The sequence below is a fragment of the Scyliorhinus torazame genome, chromosome 1 (genome assembly GCF_047496885.1).
Source record: "Scyliorhinus torazame isolate Kashiwa2021f chromosome 1, sScyTor2.1, whole genome shotgun sequence".
Classification (NCBI taxonomy): Eukaryota; Metazoa; Chordata; class Chondrichthyes; order Carcharhiniformes; family Scyliorhinidae; genus Scyliorhinus; species Scyliorhinus torazame.
In genome coordinates this window covers 84,809,003-84,827,951 of record NC_092707.1, presented here as the reverse complement: position 1 = coordinate 84,827,951, position 18,949 = coordinate 84,809,003, and the positions used below count along the sequence as shown (strand labels likewise).

The window sequence follows — 18,949 nt, the reverse complement described above, 5'->3', positions numbered from 1 at the left end:
TGGTTATTACTGCTGATTTCAAATCTCTGCTCTCTGTGCTTACTTGCTGGGCTGTTTCTGGTTTTAAATCAGATGTGAAATTTCCAAGTTGGAAGTCAGGAGGGCAAGTTGGATGGAAGTGAAGGAACTAAATGAAAAAGAAAGACTTGCAATTGTAAAGTGCATTTCACAACAGGCGTTCCCAGAGTATTTTACAAGCAAAATATTTTTAAAGTGTCAACATAATGTGGGAAAGTGACAGATTATTTTCTTGTGATGCTGATTTAGACATAAATGTTGGCCAAGGTACCCACCCATTTTTGCAAACGTGGTGGGATCTTTTACGTCCACCAGAGGGTAGATGGGACTTCGGTTTAACATCTCATCCAAAAAAGACCGCAACTCCTCCGGTGGCACTGGAAGATCAGACTTGATTTGTGTGGGCTCACGTCCTGGGAGTGAGACTTGAACCCACGCTCTTGTGACTCAAGAGGCGAGCTTGCCATCAGCCAAGCCACAGAATGGAGCAATGCCTTATAGTTGCACGCTGAGGGATCCGCCTAATGTGGCAAAACTATTTGCCTCGGGAGGACATAAAGCGAGGAGGCAAATGGAAGCAGAGCTTTCCAGAAACACCCAGCAAATCGGGCAGCATCTGTGGAGAAAGAGGGAAACAGGTGACGTTTCAGGCCTGTGACTTTTCATCAGAGAAGAGAAAGAGAGAGAGAGGACATAAATGACTCCCCCTTCTAACCGCAGACATGAATACAAATTCCTTCCACATTACAAGGAGGTGCTGGGTGTGTTTGAATGCGGACACTTGGGGCGGGGGAGGGGGGGGCAAGCAGAAAGAGCAGTACTCCAGGATTCTCTAAAATCGATCCGCCCTTTGGATCCGGCATTCGGTGCGGATGAGGGGCTGCCTGAAACGGTTATTGCAGGGAGGAGTGAGCTGGGCCTCCGAGGCAGCAGCAGGAAGCAGGCAGAGGTTTTGTTGGCTGTGATGTGCCCGCAGGTTCCCTGTGTCGTTGCCTGGCGCTGAACCCGGGGCGGCACCTGATTGGCTGGCGGTGACCCCGGGTTGACCCCTCCCCCGCCCAGCAGCGCCTCCTCTCCATAGATACCGAGTCCCACCGACCGGCCGCTTGCCCGCCATTTTGAACTCCGCCGCGGTGACCGGAGGCTGGCTGGTCCGCAGTGGCGAGCGGCCGAGGGTGGCTGGCGGCCAGGCAGGGAGGGGAAACAAGAGAAAGTCCGAGGCATCGGCTCCTTTTCAGAGTTTTTCTTTTTTTAAAAAAAAAAGTTTGTTATCACTAAACCCCTCCCCGCACCTCTTCCTCGGCCATCGGGTCTGGGTCGCCGCTGAGAATGAGTGACTCGGATAACAGGGCGGACGGGACCGAGCTGAAGAAGGAAGGTGGCAGCGTGCTCAACAGGATGAAGAGCAGGAGGAACCCGGAGCCCGAGGGCCTGACCCCCATCACCGAGGCGGAGCTGCTGCAGAAGGACTGCATCAGCCCGCTCAACGTTCTGTGCCTGCAGACCGCCACCGAATGTAAGCGGTTGTCTCCCTCCCCTTCCCCGGTCAATGGAGAGGGGCAGATAGTGAGGGTGGAGATATCGGCAAACTTGTTTAACCTGGTCAGTCTAGGCGTGCCCCTCAAGAGCCGGGATGGAAGGGGAAGTGGGTTCGAATCCGGTCCCATCCCTTTACTAAATTTAAGATGATCTTGATGTGTTGTTAATTACTCGTTCTAATTAGCTTATTGCAACCTATTGAAGAAATTAATCCATTCAGTTCAAAATTAATAATTTCCCGTGAGGGCGGGGCAGTTAGTATTGCAAAAGGTCCCGGGAGGTATCCTGCTTTGAATGAACCGCCTTGCATCCCTGTCTATTTTTAAAAATTAAATCTCGAAAAATTAGGCTACATGACAAACTGGGGATGCTTTTAACTGGAAATTCAGTTGTGTACAGTAAACATTAGTAGATGTTTCGGTTGGTGTGCAAGAAACGGAACTCCTAAATGTTTGATAACTGAGGGATGGGATCATTTTAAACCTGATCTGCATTTGAGTGTGTGGATATCCGTGCTAACACAGGAAGTTTAATATTAGCCCTTTGGAACTCTTCAAAGTAACCTTCAATGTCTCTTGAACTAATTTTCCTATTTGCAATACTGTATTATGACCATTAATTTAACATTAACAATCTGTGTATAATGCTACTGTTGGGAGGTTGTTTGCTAATTTCAAGATTGAAAGAGTCTGAAAATATTGTTGCATAGTCTCCCTCACCACCCCCTCACTCTCAGACAGAGCCTAAATTTGGAAGGATACCAATTGAATCCTAGATCGTACCATTGAATCAAAATACAGAGAGTGGCATTCTGCCCCTTTTGTCTATGCTGACTCTTCAAGGGAAAAGTAGCTTGTCCCACTCCTTTACCCATATATTGCAATTTTTTCAGGTACTTTATTCAGTTTCCTTTTTTCTAATTCGCTGTTGGGATGTGGGTGTCGCTGGTTGGGCCAGCATTTGATGCCCATGCCTAATTGTCCTTGAACTCAGTGGTTTGCTAGGCCATTTCAGAGGGGGCAGTTAAGAATCCACCACATCGCTTTGTGGGTCAGGAGCCACATCTAGGCTAGGCTAGGTAAGGATGGCAGATTTCCTTCCCTGAAGGAGATTAGTGAACCAGGTGGGTTTTTACAACAATTGACCATGGTTTCATGGTCATCATTATACTTTTAATTCCAGATTTAAAAAAAAAAAAAAAATTCAAGTTTTACCATCTACCATGGTGGGATTCAAACACAGGACCCCAGAGCATTACCCTGGGTCTCTGGATTACTAGTCAAGTAACAATACTGTGCCATGACATCCCCTTTTTGAAAGCCACAATTAACTCTTGTTCTACCACTGTCGGTAGTGCATATAAAACCTTTTTCCTCATGTTGCTGTTGGTTCTTTAGCCATTCGTAATCAGTGCTCTCTTATTCTTAACCCTTCTGCCCAGTGGGAAAAGTTTCTTTCCATCTACTCTGTCTAGACCCATCATTATTTCCTATGTTCTTACTTTGAGCACCTTTATCAAATCCCCTTTGAACCTTCTCTTTTCTAAGGAGCTTCACCAAGAACACAAATAGGAGCAGTAGTAGATCATTTGGCCCTTTGACTCTGCTCAAACATTCAGTATGATCATGACTGATCTTGGCTTCAACTCCACTTTCCCGTCTGTGCCCCAGATCCCTTGATTCCCTGTCAGACCAAAGATCTGTCTATCCCAGTTGTAAATATACTCAATTATGGAGCATCCACACTCTCAAGGCAGAGTATTCCAAAGATTTGCAACCCTTTCAGTGAAGTAATCTACCCTCCTCTGAGTCCTAAAGGTTGGATCTTTATCTTGAGATTGTACCTCCACGTTTTAGATACCCGGACAGTGGAAAAAATCTCTCCGTATCTACTCTATTAAGTTCCTTCAGAACCTTGTACGTTTCAATGAGATTGCCTCTCATAAAAACATACAAAATTAGGAGCAGGAGTAGGCCATTCAGCCCTTCGAGCCTGCTCTGCCATTTGCTATGATCATGGCTGATTATCCAACCCAGTAACTGTTCCTGCTTTCCCCTCACATCCTTTGATTCCTTTGGCCTCAAGAGCTATATCTAACTCCTTCTTGAAAACACACAGTTTTGCCCTCAACTGCTTTGTGGCAGTGAATTCCACAGGCTCGCCATCTCTTCTAAACTCCAGAGAAAATAGACCTAGTTTGTTAAGCCTCTCACCATTGGTCACTCATTTAGTGAACCTTTGCTGTACTGCATCCAATGCAAGTATATCATTTTAAAAAAAATATGGAGACCAAACTGCATGCAGTACTCCAGATATGGCCTCACAAAAAACCTGTACAACTTTAGCAATACTTTATCCCTGTACTCCAATATCCTTGCAATTAAGACCAACATGCTATTTACTTTCCTAATAGCTTGCTCCGCCTGTATTTGAACTTTTTGCATTCCTTGTAGGAGTACACCGAAGAATCCTCGAGAACATCGACATTTACAAGTTTCGGGTGGCACGATGGTGCAGTGGTTAGCACCGCTGCCTGTGGTGCTGAGGACTTTGGTTTGATCCTGGCCCCGCATCACTGTCTGTGTGGAGTACCATGGACTTTATCTGTTGATGTACATTTTTTGTTAAACTCTCTGTCCCCGATCTGTCCCATTCTGTTTGTCTTTACTCACGTTACTATAGTGTTCTGATACCACAACCTTCTCTTTGGATTTCCCAAGTCTCCTTCATCTTTTTCATATGTTAATTAATTTATAACTTTTTATATTAATTTTAATTAATGAACAACACTACTCCCAATAAGCTTAGAAATGAAAGTCATCATATTCACCAAGGACCATGGGCTGTTTGTTCTTCCCTTTTGAGAGAGAGCTGCCTGGTGGTGATTTAACCTGAGGATCACCACTCCTCAGGAGAGGGGCATAGTTGAAAAGACGGCATGTAAGATTTTATCAGGGTACGGTTTTGTCACAATAGTAAAGCTCATTGTGGGTCAGTTAACTCAGTTGGCTGGACAGCTGGTTGATGATCCAGAGCGATGCCAACAGCTTGGGTTCATCTCGTAACAGCTGAGGTTATCCATGCCCCGCTACCCTCACTTCCTTTGAAGCCTCCAGGTCTGCCCTATCCAATCTAGCCATGTAACTAAAAGCCCTCATCCTTGAAACCATCCTCTAAATCTTTTCGGGTACCAAAGTCCACAAGGGACCAAAGGCATCTCACTGAGAGTCGAGTGGTTATAAAATTTGAGGGACAGTACTCCACATTAAGCATGGGACAAGGCAAGGAGGCAGGTGTTCATGATTTACCACAGCCAGATTGATCCTCCAACATTGATGACATTTGCACCACTTTCTGGTCATCTAGCTAACTGACCACGATATATCCTCCTCTATCAAACTTTAAGTGTGGTGTATCCAGAATTGGCCACAAAACTCCATTTGAGGGTGAACCACTCTTTTTTGTAAAGCTTTATTATAAGGATGCTTTTGTACTCCAATGACTGAATTTATAAAATCCAGGATCCTGTATATCTTTTTACCCGCTTTCTCAGCCTGCCCTACCATCTTCCATGATTTGTGCACGTATAACTCTGATCCTGCACTACCTTTAGAATTATAACCTTTCGTGTCTGCTACTAGTCTGTCTGTCTTGAAGTCTATCACTATCCACCTCACAGTTCACAATACTTCCAAGTTTTGTGTCATTTTCAGATTTTGAGAAATTGGGCCCTGTACACCCAAGTACAGCTATTAACAACCAATCCAGGAAGCCGCACCTTCCGCCAATCTTTAAACAAAGTTAAATGCTACTGCTCCCTGTCATGCATCCACCTTTATATTCAATGTCCCTTTATTCAATTAACGTCTGCTGGCAGGCCTATTGTTTGGCCATCTTATCAACCCTAATATCTCATCAAAAAGTTGATTAAACACATTTTACCTTTATCAAATCCATGCAGCCTTTCCTTAATTAATCCATGCCTGCCCAAGTGACTGTTAATTTTGTCTTGGATTATTATTTCTAGAAGCTTCCCCACCACTAAGATTGATTAAATTCTGGAATTTTTTCTTTCACCCTTTTATGAACAATGGCATAACATTTACAATCCTCAAGTTCTCTGACACCATCCCTGTCTCATTGATTAATATTCCAAAGATGGTAGGCATTTCCAAAAGCCCTGCTGTTTATAGTTGATAAATGAACATTTGAGCAAGTAGAAAAGCAAACAGCATGTGCAAAATGAGAGTGGACCACCTTCTGTTGCATTGACAGCTGCATTTTGTGCTATTTCCCATTGGTACATGCCTCCTGGAAGAGGGTGTGAAGTTCTTAATTACTTAACTGGGAGAAGTTTAAAAAAAAATCCTTTTATATAATCTGCATACCATGCCAAATATATTGTTCATTTGGTTCAGAGCCAAGAATTCAGTCCAAAACCGACAAATGTGTTGCTGTTGAAATTTGCATCAGTAGAGTGATAAACCTGGGGGGGAGAGAGAGAGAGAAGGGGGCGGGGGGGAAGAGAGAGAAGGGGGCGGGGGGGGAGAGAGAGAGAGAGAGAATGATCTTGCAGCAGTAACCATACGTGTTACCTGTTGTATAAATGCAGTGAGTGCAAAGCCTGCCAATTTTTAAAGATGTGTGCCTCACTATCCGTGTGGAGTTTGCACGATCTCCCTGTGTCTGCGTGGGTCTCACCCCTACAACCCAAAGATGTGTAGGATAGGTGAATTGGCCGTGCTAAATTGCCCCTTAATTGGGAAAAAAAAGAATTGGGTAATCTAAATTTATTATTTAAAAAAAAACAAAGATGTGTTTATCAGTTTTACTGATATTTATATGCATGTTTGGAAAGAACCAACAATTCTTTTTGCCCATTTCTAGTTATTTTTAAGACCAACTCGGGCAATGGCAGTTAAGATAGGTCAATATTTCAGTATTTTTTTACATATCCGAGGTATTTTGGGTATTTTCTCCATAAGCTTTGAGTGTGCAAGTGTGGTTCTCTGCTCATGTTGCTATTTAACCATTGAGTCAGCACTGAAATTACATAATCATAGAATACCTGCAGTGCAGGAGGTGGCCATTTGGCCCATCGAGTCAGCAGCAGCCCTCCCAAAGAGCACCCTACCTTGGGTCATGCCCCCACCCTATCCCCGTAACCCAGTAATCCCACCCATCCTTTTGGACACAAAATTTAGCATGGCCAATTTACCTAATCTGTTCATCTTTGGACTGTGGTAGGAAAGCAGAGCATCCGGAGGAAACCCACACAGACACAGGGAGAACGTGCAGACTCCACACTGTGACCCGAGGCTGAAATTAAATCTGGTCCCTGGCGCCGAGGCAGCAGTGCTAACTGCCTTGCCACCAGAATGTTGCAGCCTTTTAATGCACAAACCCAATGGCTAAATGCACTTCCTGGTGTGATGCCAAGCAATATTCAGGTTAGGAAGGTCCCACGGTTCAATAGTTGGTCTGTGTTAAGTTTGCTGATTGCAGCTGGAACGAACAGGAGTGTCCTCCTCGGCTAGTGAGGAAAGAAAACCTGCTGATGATGCCTGAAAAGTAAATGCTTACATTGAATGAGGTTGAAGTCAGTTTTGGCTCCTATGAAGCAGTAAGCTGCTGTCAATTGCTGCCCAGATCATGAAGAAGGTCGACTTGGATGATGTAATGCAGTAAGCTAGCAGCTTGAGTAGGGGAAACCTAATTCAAATAAAAGAGAAGCATGCACTAAGTCTGGGGTGCACTGTTCTTTTACTATTATTGTTGGTATTGGGTAAAATCTGCTTGCTGCTGTCCTGGTGCTGAATTGTCTTAATGAGTTGCTGGATAAATTGATTTGCTGTTTTTAATCCTATGGTTAGAATCTTTCTTGTGCTGTGCTGAGGTGTTTATCAGAAGATTATTTCTCAGTTAATCCAGTGATAGCTGAGGCTGAGTTTGTACTGACTGGCTGGGAATTTGCTGATGAGAGGAAAGAACTCTTAGTTTGCACTCGCTTAATAGCAATATAAACAGCAAGCCTAGTAATGATGGGAACCGTTGTGGCGAAATGCTGAGTGTCAGAGATGTGCAGTTTTAAAATTCATTCCTAATACTATCTATATGAGATATTAATGTGACCAACTTTTACAGAAGTAGATATTTTGTGGATAGTATCATGCTTCATATACCATAATCTTTCAGTTATTTGTGTCCATTGCAGATGAACATGTGGTTACATGAAACCTCTGATGGACTTCTCATGATTTCAGAAAATAAAGTTTAGTTACCTGCTTGGCTTGATTTTCTTTGACAGTGTCCAGCAAGTTTAGCTTAACATTTGCTGGCTAATTGAAGTAGCACCCTCCATGCGCCACTGAGCATTTATGAATTTGGTGTGAATGTGTGTCAGCATGGCACTGTATTGTTGATTTAGGAACATTTATTAAATGTCACAAGGAACTGGAATGCCACGTAAAGTAGCACGATTTCAAATGTACTGCAGCATGTGTTATAATTGCAGATAGTGAATCAAGACCAGCAAAATTAGCAATATGTGCGAGTGCAATTGGTCACAATTGGTTAAATGAATTCTGCAGCATTGGAATCAGACAGACGGGAAAAATTCTGCTGCAGACAATTATATGCTGAAACCATTTTGGACACTAGCAGAGATTTTGTTTGTTAACTGTCAAACTGGAGATATTTTTCAGATTTTGATTATTGAACTGGACATCCTACTTAATCTGGCCTTGGGGTTACCCTATCTTTTGACTGTTTGCATTGGAAATGTATTTAAGTACTTTTGACTCCAAAATGTGATGGATGTTACACTGATTTTACAGGAGTATAATTCTCACCCTTCCAAATTAGCACGGTTTAGAAAGCAAGAGAGTTTTACAACTTAATCTAATAATGTTTTACCTAACATTTCAGTCTATATTTTATATACTTGGTGTACAGAGGTTTAGGCCTGAAATTTTAGACCGACACAAATGGAAGTGTGTTGTTTGTATTGAAATGGGAACATGGCCGACACTTTTGGTAGGAGCAATAAAATTGTGCAAATGAAACTTAATGGGAAAAGGACAGTTAAAGGGAAATGCCATGACAAGAGCCAATGATATTAAAAGTCATCTCAACATGTTTATCTGTCTTTGCTAAGATCGGAGAAAGAGGAGACGAGGAAGTGATGAGCAAAGTAAAAATCAAGTACAAGTGAGTCTGCAGACTGTTGGCTATTTATCTGATGGATACTGAAGTGTTTCATTTGCAAAATGCCTGCAAGGACGTATATCTAAGTTTCAAGTCGTAGCTGCATGTTATCACTGGATATACCCTCTGTCACATCTGATAACAAGGTGCTGCATGGTGACTGCAAGTGGCCTTGCAGCAATGATCACAGTTCTGCCAACGGGGTCATGTAAACTGGTATGCCGTTTCTTGTAGATTTTGTTGGTGGCATTCTGCTGGGTTTGGCTAATTTATGCTGACTCTCAATATCATGCTATACCACTGAAAATAGTGACATTTTTTGGGGGTCCTGGTAGGTTAGCTTCAAATATCTCACTGGTGCTATATTTTCTGTTTTCCCAGCCTTTACATGCTCTAATTATTTTTAAGGCAAAATATAGTTTGCTCCCAGATGTTGATGCACAGATTGAGATGAGTGGACACAGCATTCTTGTCCTGACCTCCCTGGTTTTCATTGGTCCTTCCTTGAACTACCTCAGCTCGGGGAGTGATTCCCATCAGGAAACCTATTGGTGCGATGAATGGTGTTTTGAGCAAGAAACAAATAAATGTATGGCAATTGGAACAAAGACTGTGAGCAGTAGAAAAAATGGCTGGAATAAGTTTAACCTTAGTATTGTGTCCTTTCTGTGATGTTGTGCAAACATAACCACCACTGAATGTATAACTGAAACTGCAGGGTGATACAAAAAAAAATATTAAACATTTTTGGGGTGATTACTAGTATGTTTTAGCATGAAGATTGAGAAATGATGAAACTTGATGGAAGCTTTTAGTCCAGCAGCTAGACTCTAGCTCATCACCTGAAAGACAGTTTTCCAGTCTAACTTCCCAGATAGATGCATGTAATTTCTCTTTTTCTAATCCGGTAACAACCAGGTTTACATTTGTGTTTCCTTGGTGCAGTTTACTTGGTTGCTTCCTGCTTAATGTCACCGAATGCACAAAATTCCTTGCAGTTCAGGATTACAAGTGTTTTGTGAACCTGTACAGAATGGGCATATTGTTTTTGGACAACTTTTGAATTGTAGTCTTAAATTTGTTGAATTGCATTTAAGTTACACTATTTTATTTTTTTAAATTTAGAGTACCCAATTCATTTTTTCCAATTAAGGTGCAATTTAGCGTGGCCAATCCACCTAGCCTGCACATCTTTGGGTTGTGGGGGCGAAACCCACGCAAACACGGGGCGAATGTGCAAACTCCACACGGACAGTGACCCAAAGCCTGGATCGAACCTGGGACCTCGGCACCGTGAGGCAGGAGGGCTAACCCACTGCACCATCGTGCTGCCCTTAGTTACAATATTTTTATGGGCCTCTTTAATTCCCTTGTTGTATGCTACCTACATGCATTGGAAAGAGTTCAATTTCTCTCCCCTTTTTTGGGAAGACATCCTGTTTACTTGGCAGACATTTTTAAAATCAAGGAAAACTGAGCAGGAGAACAGCCTTCGGTTATGACTAATAGCATTCAAGCTGTTTTGGATGGTCGTTAACAAGCAAATTAAATGTGCCACTCGTTCACCCATGGTGTCTGATGGCATTTATAATAGCCAGTAGTCCAGAAAACTGAGGCCATGATTTAAACATCAAAGTACAGCCAGGTGGAGCTGTAATACTAGACAGAAAGGTCAACATTCAGAACTTATAGACTTTGAAATTGTATTCAGTAAATCAAGTAAATTAATACCAGCACTAGAAAAGATTGTAAATCAGCTCCTAGACGTAGATAGCTCTGCTATGTGTTTTTATAGGATTCAGTTGGTTTCTGATCAGTTATGTTGTGACACACAGGCAGCCAATTTTGCAAAGCAAGGTCCCATTGTATTTGCAGCATCTTCCTTATGCCATTTCCTTTTCTACTGCTTCTCATTGGTAATCAGATTTAAGCTCCCTGTGACAAAGCTGTCACTGAGCTAAGCTGACACTCAATTAAGTCAACCTGGCAGAATTATTTCATAATCAAAATCTGATTTATATTTAAAAAATAATTAATTGGCTGTGATGCATTTTGCTTGAAGTGACAGAATGCTCATCTTGTAGCTATACAAATTGCTGGAGAAATATTAATTGCTTCACACAGCTCGGTTGTCAAATAGTTTTTGCTTACTTTTCAAAAATTGTTTATCTTGCCCTCTGACCCTGATAACTTATTGCATATGATGTCATGAAATCCAATCATTCAACTCACGAGCAACGTCACAGTAGATGTACTAGAGTCTCGTTGAGTTTTTAAAAATTTGTTCACCGGATGAGGGCGTTGCTGGCTGGGCCAGCAATTATTGGCCATCTCTAATTGCCCTTGGGAAGGAAGGTAATAATAATCTTTATTGTCACAAGTAGGCTTACATTAACACTGCAATGAAGTTACTGTGAAAATAAATCCCCTCGTTCCACATTCCAACGCCGGTTCGGGTACACTAAGGGAAAATTCAGAATGTCCAAATTACATAACAGCATGTTTTTCGGGACTTGTGGGAGGAAACTGGAGCGGACGGAGGTGGTGGTGAGCTGCCTTCTTGAACTGCAGCAGTCCATGTGATGTAGGTAACCAACTGCTGTGAGGGGAGGGAGTTCCAGGATTTTGACCCAAAGCCAGAAACTTAACATATTAGTGGTTAAAATTGTAACACAATTCATTTGTCGCCTTTTAATTTAGTGTCTTTTTACTGTCTCATTGTGAAACATGTTAGTATTGAGGAATGTAAAACATTTTTACACTTTGAATACCCATCGTCAGCATTAATTTGTCCTAAATTGAATGTAGCACCGTTCGATACAGAGTATAGAACTAATTTTATTCTGCTTCAACAGTGCAGCAGCATAAATTTGCCACTTCTTTCTTTTGTCATCCTTTTGACACCTCTGAATAAGAGTGATTGTCAATCATTGCTGAGTTGGTGTAAGCTTTGTATTGTGGGCGGTGACTTTCTCAAACCTGTTTCACGGTATTTTCGCTGGACTAGTAATCCAGAACCCAGGGTAATGCTCTGGGGACCTGGATTCGAATCCCACCAGGGTAGATGGTGGAATTTGAATTCAATAAAAATCTGGAACTAAAAGTCTAATGATGACCATGAAACCAGTGTCGATTATCAGTTTTAAAAATAACATCCTGTTCACTAATGTTCTTTCGGGAAGGAAATCTGTCATGGTCTGACCTACTACACGTGACTCCAGATCCACAGCAATTTGGTTGACTCTTCCTCGAGGATGGGCAACAAATGTTGGCCTTGCCAGTGACACCCACATCCCATGAACGAATAAAAAAAAAAAAAAATGGGACCAGGAATGCATTGATTTGGGTTGGATCCTGGAGGAAAATGTTTTTAGCACCCCCAACATTCTGTCCATACCTTTAAAATTATTTTTTGACCAACATTTCTAACAAATATTTCCTATTATGAAGTTAGCAGATTAATGTTCAATATTAGTACAACATATTCTGTCCACTATTTTTGTGCAGGGACTTTTGTACTGGTTGGGAGCACTTGAGGACTAACTGATTGATATACTGGTACAGAAAGGCTTTACTGGATTATACACCAAAGATTGATCACTTGAAATATTATGTGAAGTTTCTGAGATTAATCTCGATTTCCCGAAAGGTCTGCTGTTCGGTAAAATAAAAGATTAGATCACGGGCTACGCTTTATGAATTTTGGATTGTGAGAATTGCTGCACATCAGCTGCATGGGAAATAAGTAATTTATAGAGAATTGAGCTGTGTTTTGTGTCATGTTTTCTCAATGGCATACCATTTATTTTAAAACACAAGTTTCAAGTAGGGATCTAATTTCCACCATGCCCAGGGTTTGACCTCCCTTGTATTCTATCTCGGGGTCAGGGGAGTAATGTCTAATACATCTTGTTTGACCATGTGCTGCCATGAAAACTGGGTTATGTAACCTGTAAACCGGAGTAATTAATTGGCGTTGTTCAGATCCATCACAGCCTGAATGAGGTGGGAATGTGCTTTGCTTGCCAGTAGTTTCCAGCAGTACATCTATTTTCTTTTATCTTTTTGGCATAAACAGCAATTACCTGCAGAGCTGTTTGTTGCTTGTTTTAACAATCAATCTGTTGAATAAATCTTCAATGCTTTCACAGTAATATGTAGCATGATATCAAGAAATGACTGCAAAATATAATTATTGAAAGATTCTAACTTTTCCATTTGTCCCTCTTCTCACTGAAAAGAACGGTCTTTAAATGCAACAAACTGGTGTGCCTCCAACTATAACTTGAAAGATTTGTTTAAATTGAAATCTTTAATTTAAAAACTACAGACATCGCGCATGATCTGCTACTTCAGTTAGTATTGCATTTGCAGCTGAAATGGCTTAAGAGCTACTTAGCAATGATTCTAAACTATTAAGCTCTTCAGACTTTTACAAACTAAACTCGTTAACTTAAAATATTATTTGTGGGGTAGAGTTGCTTGTTTATATACACCAGGCATTTGAGTGCCTTGTCCAAATGGCTACTTTAAGAAAAAAATGTAAGCATAGACTACAGAACAGTGGTGAATAAATAGTCCATTCAGCCTGTCAAATACAACAGTGATGACTTGTGCACCACAATACCTGCCCCACGTGAAAGTCATGTGATCTCCTTGAAGTGGTGAGAACCCAGATTAAAAATGAGGGCAAATTAGAGGAAGGGAAATCTGGAAAATTCCTCTCTAGTCCCCTGGGTGATCAAAACTACTCCATGAGAGCGTTATGGCCCTGATTGATGTTATGCAGTGCCTTCCTCTTGTATGAGATGAACTCCATGTCAACCAGCAACAGGCCCAGCTCTTGCTTGAAGGAATTCTGAAAATCCGTGTTCATCGTACAAGCTGGCATCCTATTCCACAAATTCATTATTTTTCTAGAAACATCTATCTAGTTAAAACAAATGTAGATCGTATCTACACAAATAGAATCTATTACTTAATTATCTTATAAACCGTGGTGAAATTATCTCTAAGTTGACGCTTTTTAAAAACTGCACAGCCTAAAACGGAGATGTTTCAAGCCTGGAATTAATCTGGTGTCTCTCTTCTGCCTTCAAGTGGGTAAAGGCTCACAATGTAAAACTGCTCAAAATTTGACACTAAATAAAACTAACTTGGGCAAAATGCAGATGAGGCACTTGCTGTATATTAGGGATATGTCGCCAGTGAAATAAGGTAACTCGGGGTTGGAGCCGAGGCATGATGTTCTGAAATAGTTGGGAGATTTTGCACTGAATCTAATTCCTGTATATTTCTGACTGGATGTTTTAGATGCTGAAAATTGCGATTTAACACAGGGCTGTGTTCCTGCTTCGCAGTATAAAGCTTACAAAAAATTTGTATACTGGCATGTAAAACAGCAAATTTGATAGTTTCTGTTATACTAATGGATTGGTGGTCTCTGCTCAGCAGTTACTAGTCGGTTTTGGATCCTGCCATTTTGTTGCTTAGGCTATTTGCAATTTTAAGCATTGCCTAGGTAACAGTATAATTTTTTTTCCTTGCATGATTAATTTGAAGATCAAAGCTTGTGTTGATCCCTGTTAGTGGTTGAAGAGTGCATTTTATATATTTAGGGTCCTTAGCACCAAAATTCCAAGGATGTAATGACTGCCTTGCTGGGGTAAAAAGGTGGTATGCTGCTTTGGGGTAAAATTTGTGTTGCCATTTTTCTGTTGTTCTTCCTTCCCAAAGAAATGACTCTACTTCTGTGTAGCATGTCAGTTGAAAAGTGGACCATATAATTGGATTTAGGAGAAAATTAATGGTTTCTGAAGAGAGAGGATTTGAGTGAGATGTAGGTTATATTAATCCTGAGAAGGGAGTGCTGTTTGTGCCTCATAGCCTATTCCACTTCAAAAATGTGTATTTTTATTACTTGGCAACTGATTGAGAGAATTGCATTTCCCAGTGAAGATGAACATTTTCAAATCTGAAGTTCAGGCTTCAATTTCTGGTCTGGTTTAAATGTACTTTGTTGGTGAATGCCTTTATGGAATCCACCTGAAAAGTCATCCAATACGATGATGGCTAATCTCATCTTGGCCTCACCTCCACGTTCCTGCTTGCTCCCTGTAACCTGTCTACTAGTTTAAAAACCTATCTATCTCCTTAAATTTTAGTGTTCCAGCATGCACCACACTCTGGGGTAGAGAATTCTATAGATTCATGACCCAATTCACTTTCATTTCTATTTTAAATCTGCCACCCCTTAGCCTAAAACTATTGCCCCTCGTTTGGAATATCCAATAAGGGGGAAAGATATGTTCTACATCTATGTCAGTCCCTTTTAGCATCTTAAATACCTAAATTAGATATCTTATTCCTCTAAATTCCAGCGCGTATAGGCCTAAACTGCTCAATATCTCCATCAGACAAATCCTTCATCCATGGAATAAGTCTAGTGAACCTTCCCTGAATCGCATCTAATGCATTTACATCCTTCCTCGAGTAGGGGGACCAAAACTTTGTGCAGTACTCGAGATGCGATGTCATCAATACCCTGTACCGTTGTAACAGCACCTCCCTACTTTCATACTCTTCCATTAGAAGTGAATGCCAAAAATCCATTTGCCTTCCTTTTAGTACCCAATTCATTTTTTCCAATTAAGGGGCACTTTAGCATGGTCAACCCCCTACTCTGCACATTTTTGGGTTGTGGGGACGAAACCCACGCAAACACGGGGAGAATGTGCAAACTCCACACTGTCATTGGCTCAGAGCCAGATCGAACCTGGGACCTCGGTGCTTTGAGGCAGTGTTGCTCTTATTAGCCTTAGTTTTATTAGCTCTAATTCTGTCACCTTTGCTCATGAGTCGCCAGGTATCTTTCTGATACCGCCACGTGGTTCAAGCTCAAGTAATGATTAATAATACAGCACACCGCTTAGTAAAAGTTAAATCAACGATCATTTATTATATACAGCAATAAATACTTGTACAATAATCCTACTTCTAGACTACTACCTACCACTAAAGGCCAATACTTAACTTTGGAGATGGCCCACCAGGTCAGGGAAACGAATGGTCTATCGAATTGGGTCTGGGCCTGCGGGATTCAAAGCTGGTACAAGTCGATAGTCAGGAGCGTCTATCTGGTAGCGATCGCTGGAGCAAGACTTACTGTTTTCTTTGTCGAAGGGTCTCGAAGGTTGCGAGCAGGAAGAGGAGGGTCGATCTGAACTTGGCCCCTATTCTTATAGTTCCCAGGGGCTTCCCGCCTCTCGGGGCGGACCTCGTACCTGGTTCCAAGTGATTGGACTTGGTCCCAATCACTTGGTTCGATATGCTCCAATAATGGGGCGATTCCTTGATCGGGGGTGGTCGTCTACCTTCCTTTGTGTCAGCCCCTGCTGGCGCCGAAAGGTCTGGATCGGCTTTATGATGCTAATGTGTAGCACTTGTTCCCGGGGATGGCTGCTTAATATGCAGATGGCTGGATTGTTGTGATGTTGATGGCTGCAGGTATCGGTCTGGGCTGACTTCCCCAGAGCCGAATACACTGTTTTACCTGCAGCTGTCCGTTTGTGTCCTGTTGGCTGATTTTCCCATCAGCCTCTTTCGTTCGCCATTTTAGATCGGGGTTTGGCCATTCTAATCTGGAACCAGCCATTTTAGGTGGCTACAGCAGCAATGCTAACCGCTGCGCCACCATGCTGCCCCATTTGCCTTCCTTATTACCTGCTGCACCTGCATAGCAACTTTCTGAGATTCATGCGAGAAGACATCCTGCTCCCTCTGCACCAAAGCATTTTGAAGTCTCTCTCCATTTATCTGTTGCCTTTTTATTCCTCTGACCAAAATGGATAACCTTACACTTAACCATGTTAAATTGCACTTGCCAAATTTTGGCCCACTCACCTAACTTATCCATATCCATTTCTTATTTCCTCATTGAAACTTGCTTTCCCATCTATTTTAGTGTCATTTGCAAATTTGGCAACAGTACCTGCTATCCCTGCATCCAAGTCATTAATATAGATTGTAAATAATTGGGGCCCGAGGACTGAACTCTGTGACACACCACTCTTTACAGCTGACCAACCATAAAAAGACCCATTTATCCACGTGCTTTGCTTTCTGTTGGTTGGCCAACCCTCTATCCCAGATAATATTACCCCCCAACCCAATAGGATCTTGCCCTGTGTTAACCTTTTGTGCAACACTACATCAAATGGCTTCTGGAAGTCGCGATGCACTAGAATTACAGGACCCCCATCATCTACTCTGCTTGTTACATCTTCAAAGAAAGCCAACAAATTAATTCAACACAATTTACTGTTCATAAAACCATGCCGACTCTGATGAATTGCATTTTGACTTTCCAAATGTTCCATTTAATACTTAATAATGGATTCCAACAGTTTCCCAATGGCAGACATTAAACTAGCTGATCTATGATTTTCTACTTTCTGCCTTTCTCCCTTGTTGAACAGGGAAGCTACATTAGCTTTTTTCCAATCCACAGGATCCTTTCTAGAATAGAGGGAATTTTAGTGTATTATAAGCAATGCCTCCACCATCTCTGCTGTGACTTCCTTAAAACCCTAGGATGTAAGGTCATCAGGCCCTGGAAATGGTTCTGCCTTTAATCCCAATTGCTTGTTCGGTACTTTTTCCCCATGATGGCGATTGTTTTCAGTTCTTCCTTTTAAAAAAATATATATATAAATTTAGAGTACCCAATTATTTTATTTTTTTCCAATTAAGGGACAATTTAGCGTGGCGATGGGCCTCACATCCCCCCCCCCCCCCCCCCCCCCCAACCTCCTGCCCCTTACCTGCACATGGGGAGACTGTGCAAACTCCACAAGGGCAGTGATTTGAACCTGAGTCCTCAGCGTCGCAGTCCCAGTGCTATCCACTGCGCCACATTACGCCCCAGTTCTTTCTTTTTAACAGTCTTTGCATTACCTGTTATTAATAGGTGATACTAGTGTCGTCCACCATGAAAACGGAGGCAAAATATTAATTTGGTGTCTCTGCTGTTTCTGTGTTCCCCAATATTAGTTCCCCAAAAGAGAGACATGTTCACTTAAGCTACTCTCTTTTTATATACTTATAGAATCTTGTGCTTTCTGTTTTTATTTTTCGCACTAGATTTTTTCATAATTTACTGTTGATCTTTTTATTATCTTTAGTAACCCTCTATCTTCCTCTCTGGAATATATTTTAGTTGGGAGGAATTGAAAATCTCCTTAAAATATCTGCCATTTTTCATCAACTGTCATACCTTTTAGTCTTTCCTCTCAGTCCACTAGGGCCAAATCTGACCTTGTGCATAGAGTCATAGAAAAGGCCCTTCAGCCCATCGCATCTGCACCAGTCAAACACAACCACCTAACCATTCTAATCTGTTTTCCAGCGTTTGGCCCATAGCCTTGTATGCCCCACAAGTGCATATCAAAATATTTAAATGTTATGAGGGTCTCTGCCTCCACCACCCTTTCAGGCAGCGAATTCCAAACTCCCACCACCCTTTGGGTAAAAAGATTTCTCCTCCCATCCCCCCCCCGCCCCCCAACCTCCTGCCCCTTACCGTAAATCTATGCCCCCTGGTTATTGACCCCCTCCACCAAGGGGAAAAGTTTGTTCCTATCTACTATATCTGTGCCCTTCATTTTAAATAGCTCCATCATGTCCCCCACAGTCTCCTCTACTCAAAGGAAAACAAAACCCCAATCTCTCTTTATAACTAAAACTCTCCAGCACAGGCAACAGGCTGGTAAATAGCCTCTGTGCCCTTTCCACTGCTATCATGTCCCTCCTATAATATGGTTTCCAGAACTGCACAATACTCTAGCTGTGGCCTAACCACAGCTTTTATTTTTTTTTCTGTCTACTATGTACGTTCCCTTGGCTGCAGAAAAATACTTTTTACTGTACTTCGGTGCATGTGACAAATCAAATCAAACCAATGTTATCTGCCCCACCAATTTTCATATCATCTGCAAACTGACTGATTAACCCTCTTGCATTCAAGTCTAAGTCATCTAAATAAACTACAAACAGCAAGGGCCCCAACACTGGTCCCTGCGGGACCCCACTAGACATAGGCTTCCAATCAGACAAATACCTCTCGACCATCACCATCTGCTTCCTGCCACTCAGCCAAGTTTGGATCTAATTTGACAAATTACTTTGG

At 41.9% G+C, this 18,949-nt stretch overlaps 1 protein-coding gene across 1 annotated transcript in view; it reads left to right on the top strand.

The window, feature by feature from the left end:
* Nucleotides 1–1,014: 1,014 nt before the first annotated feature.
* Nucleotides 1,015–18,949, top strand: part of LOC140409163 (protein unc-119 homolog B-like) — an 89,812-nt gene continuing 71,877 nt past the window's right edge. Inside the window, exon 1 of the mRNA XM_072497370.1 lies at nt 1,015–1,534. Coding sequence (XP_072353471.1) covers nt 1,348–1,534 — 187 coding nt within the window. The 5' untranslated portion in view covers nt 1,015–1,347. The remainder of the gene's footprint in view (nt 1,535–18,949) is intronic.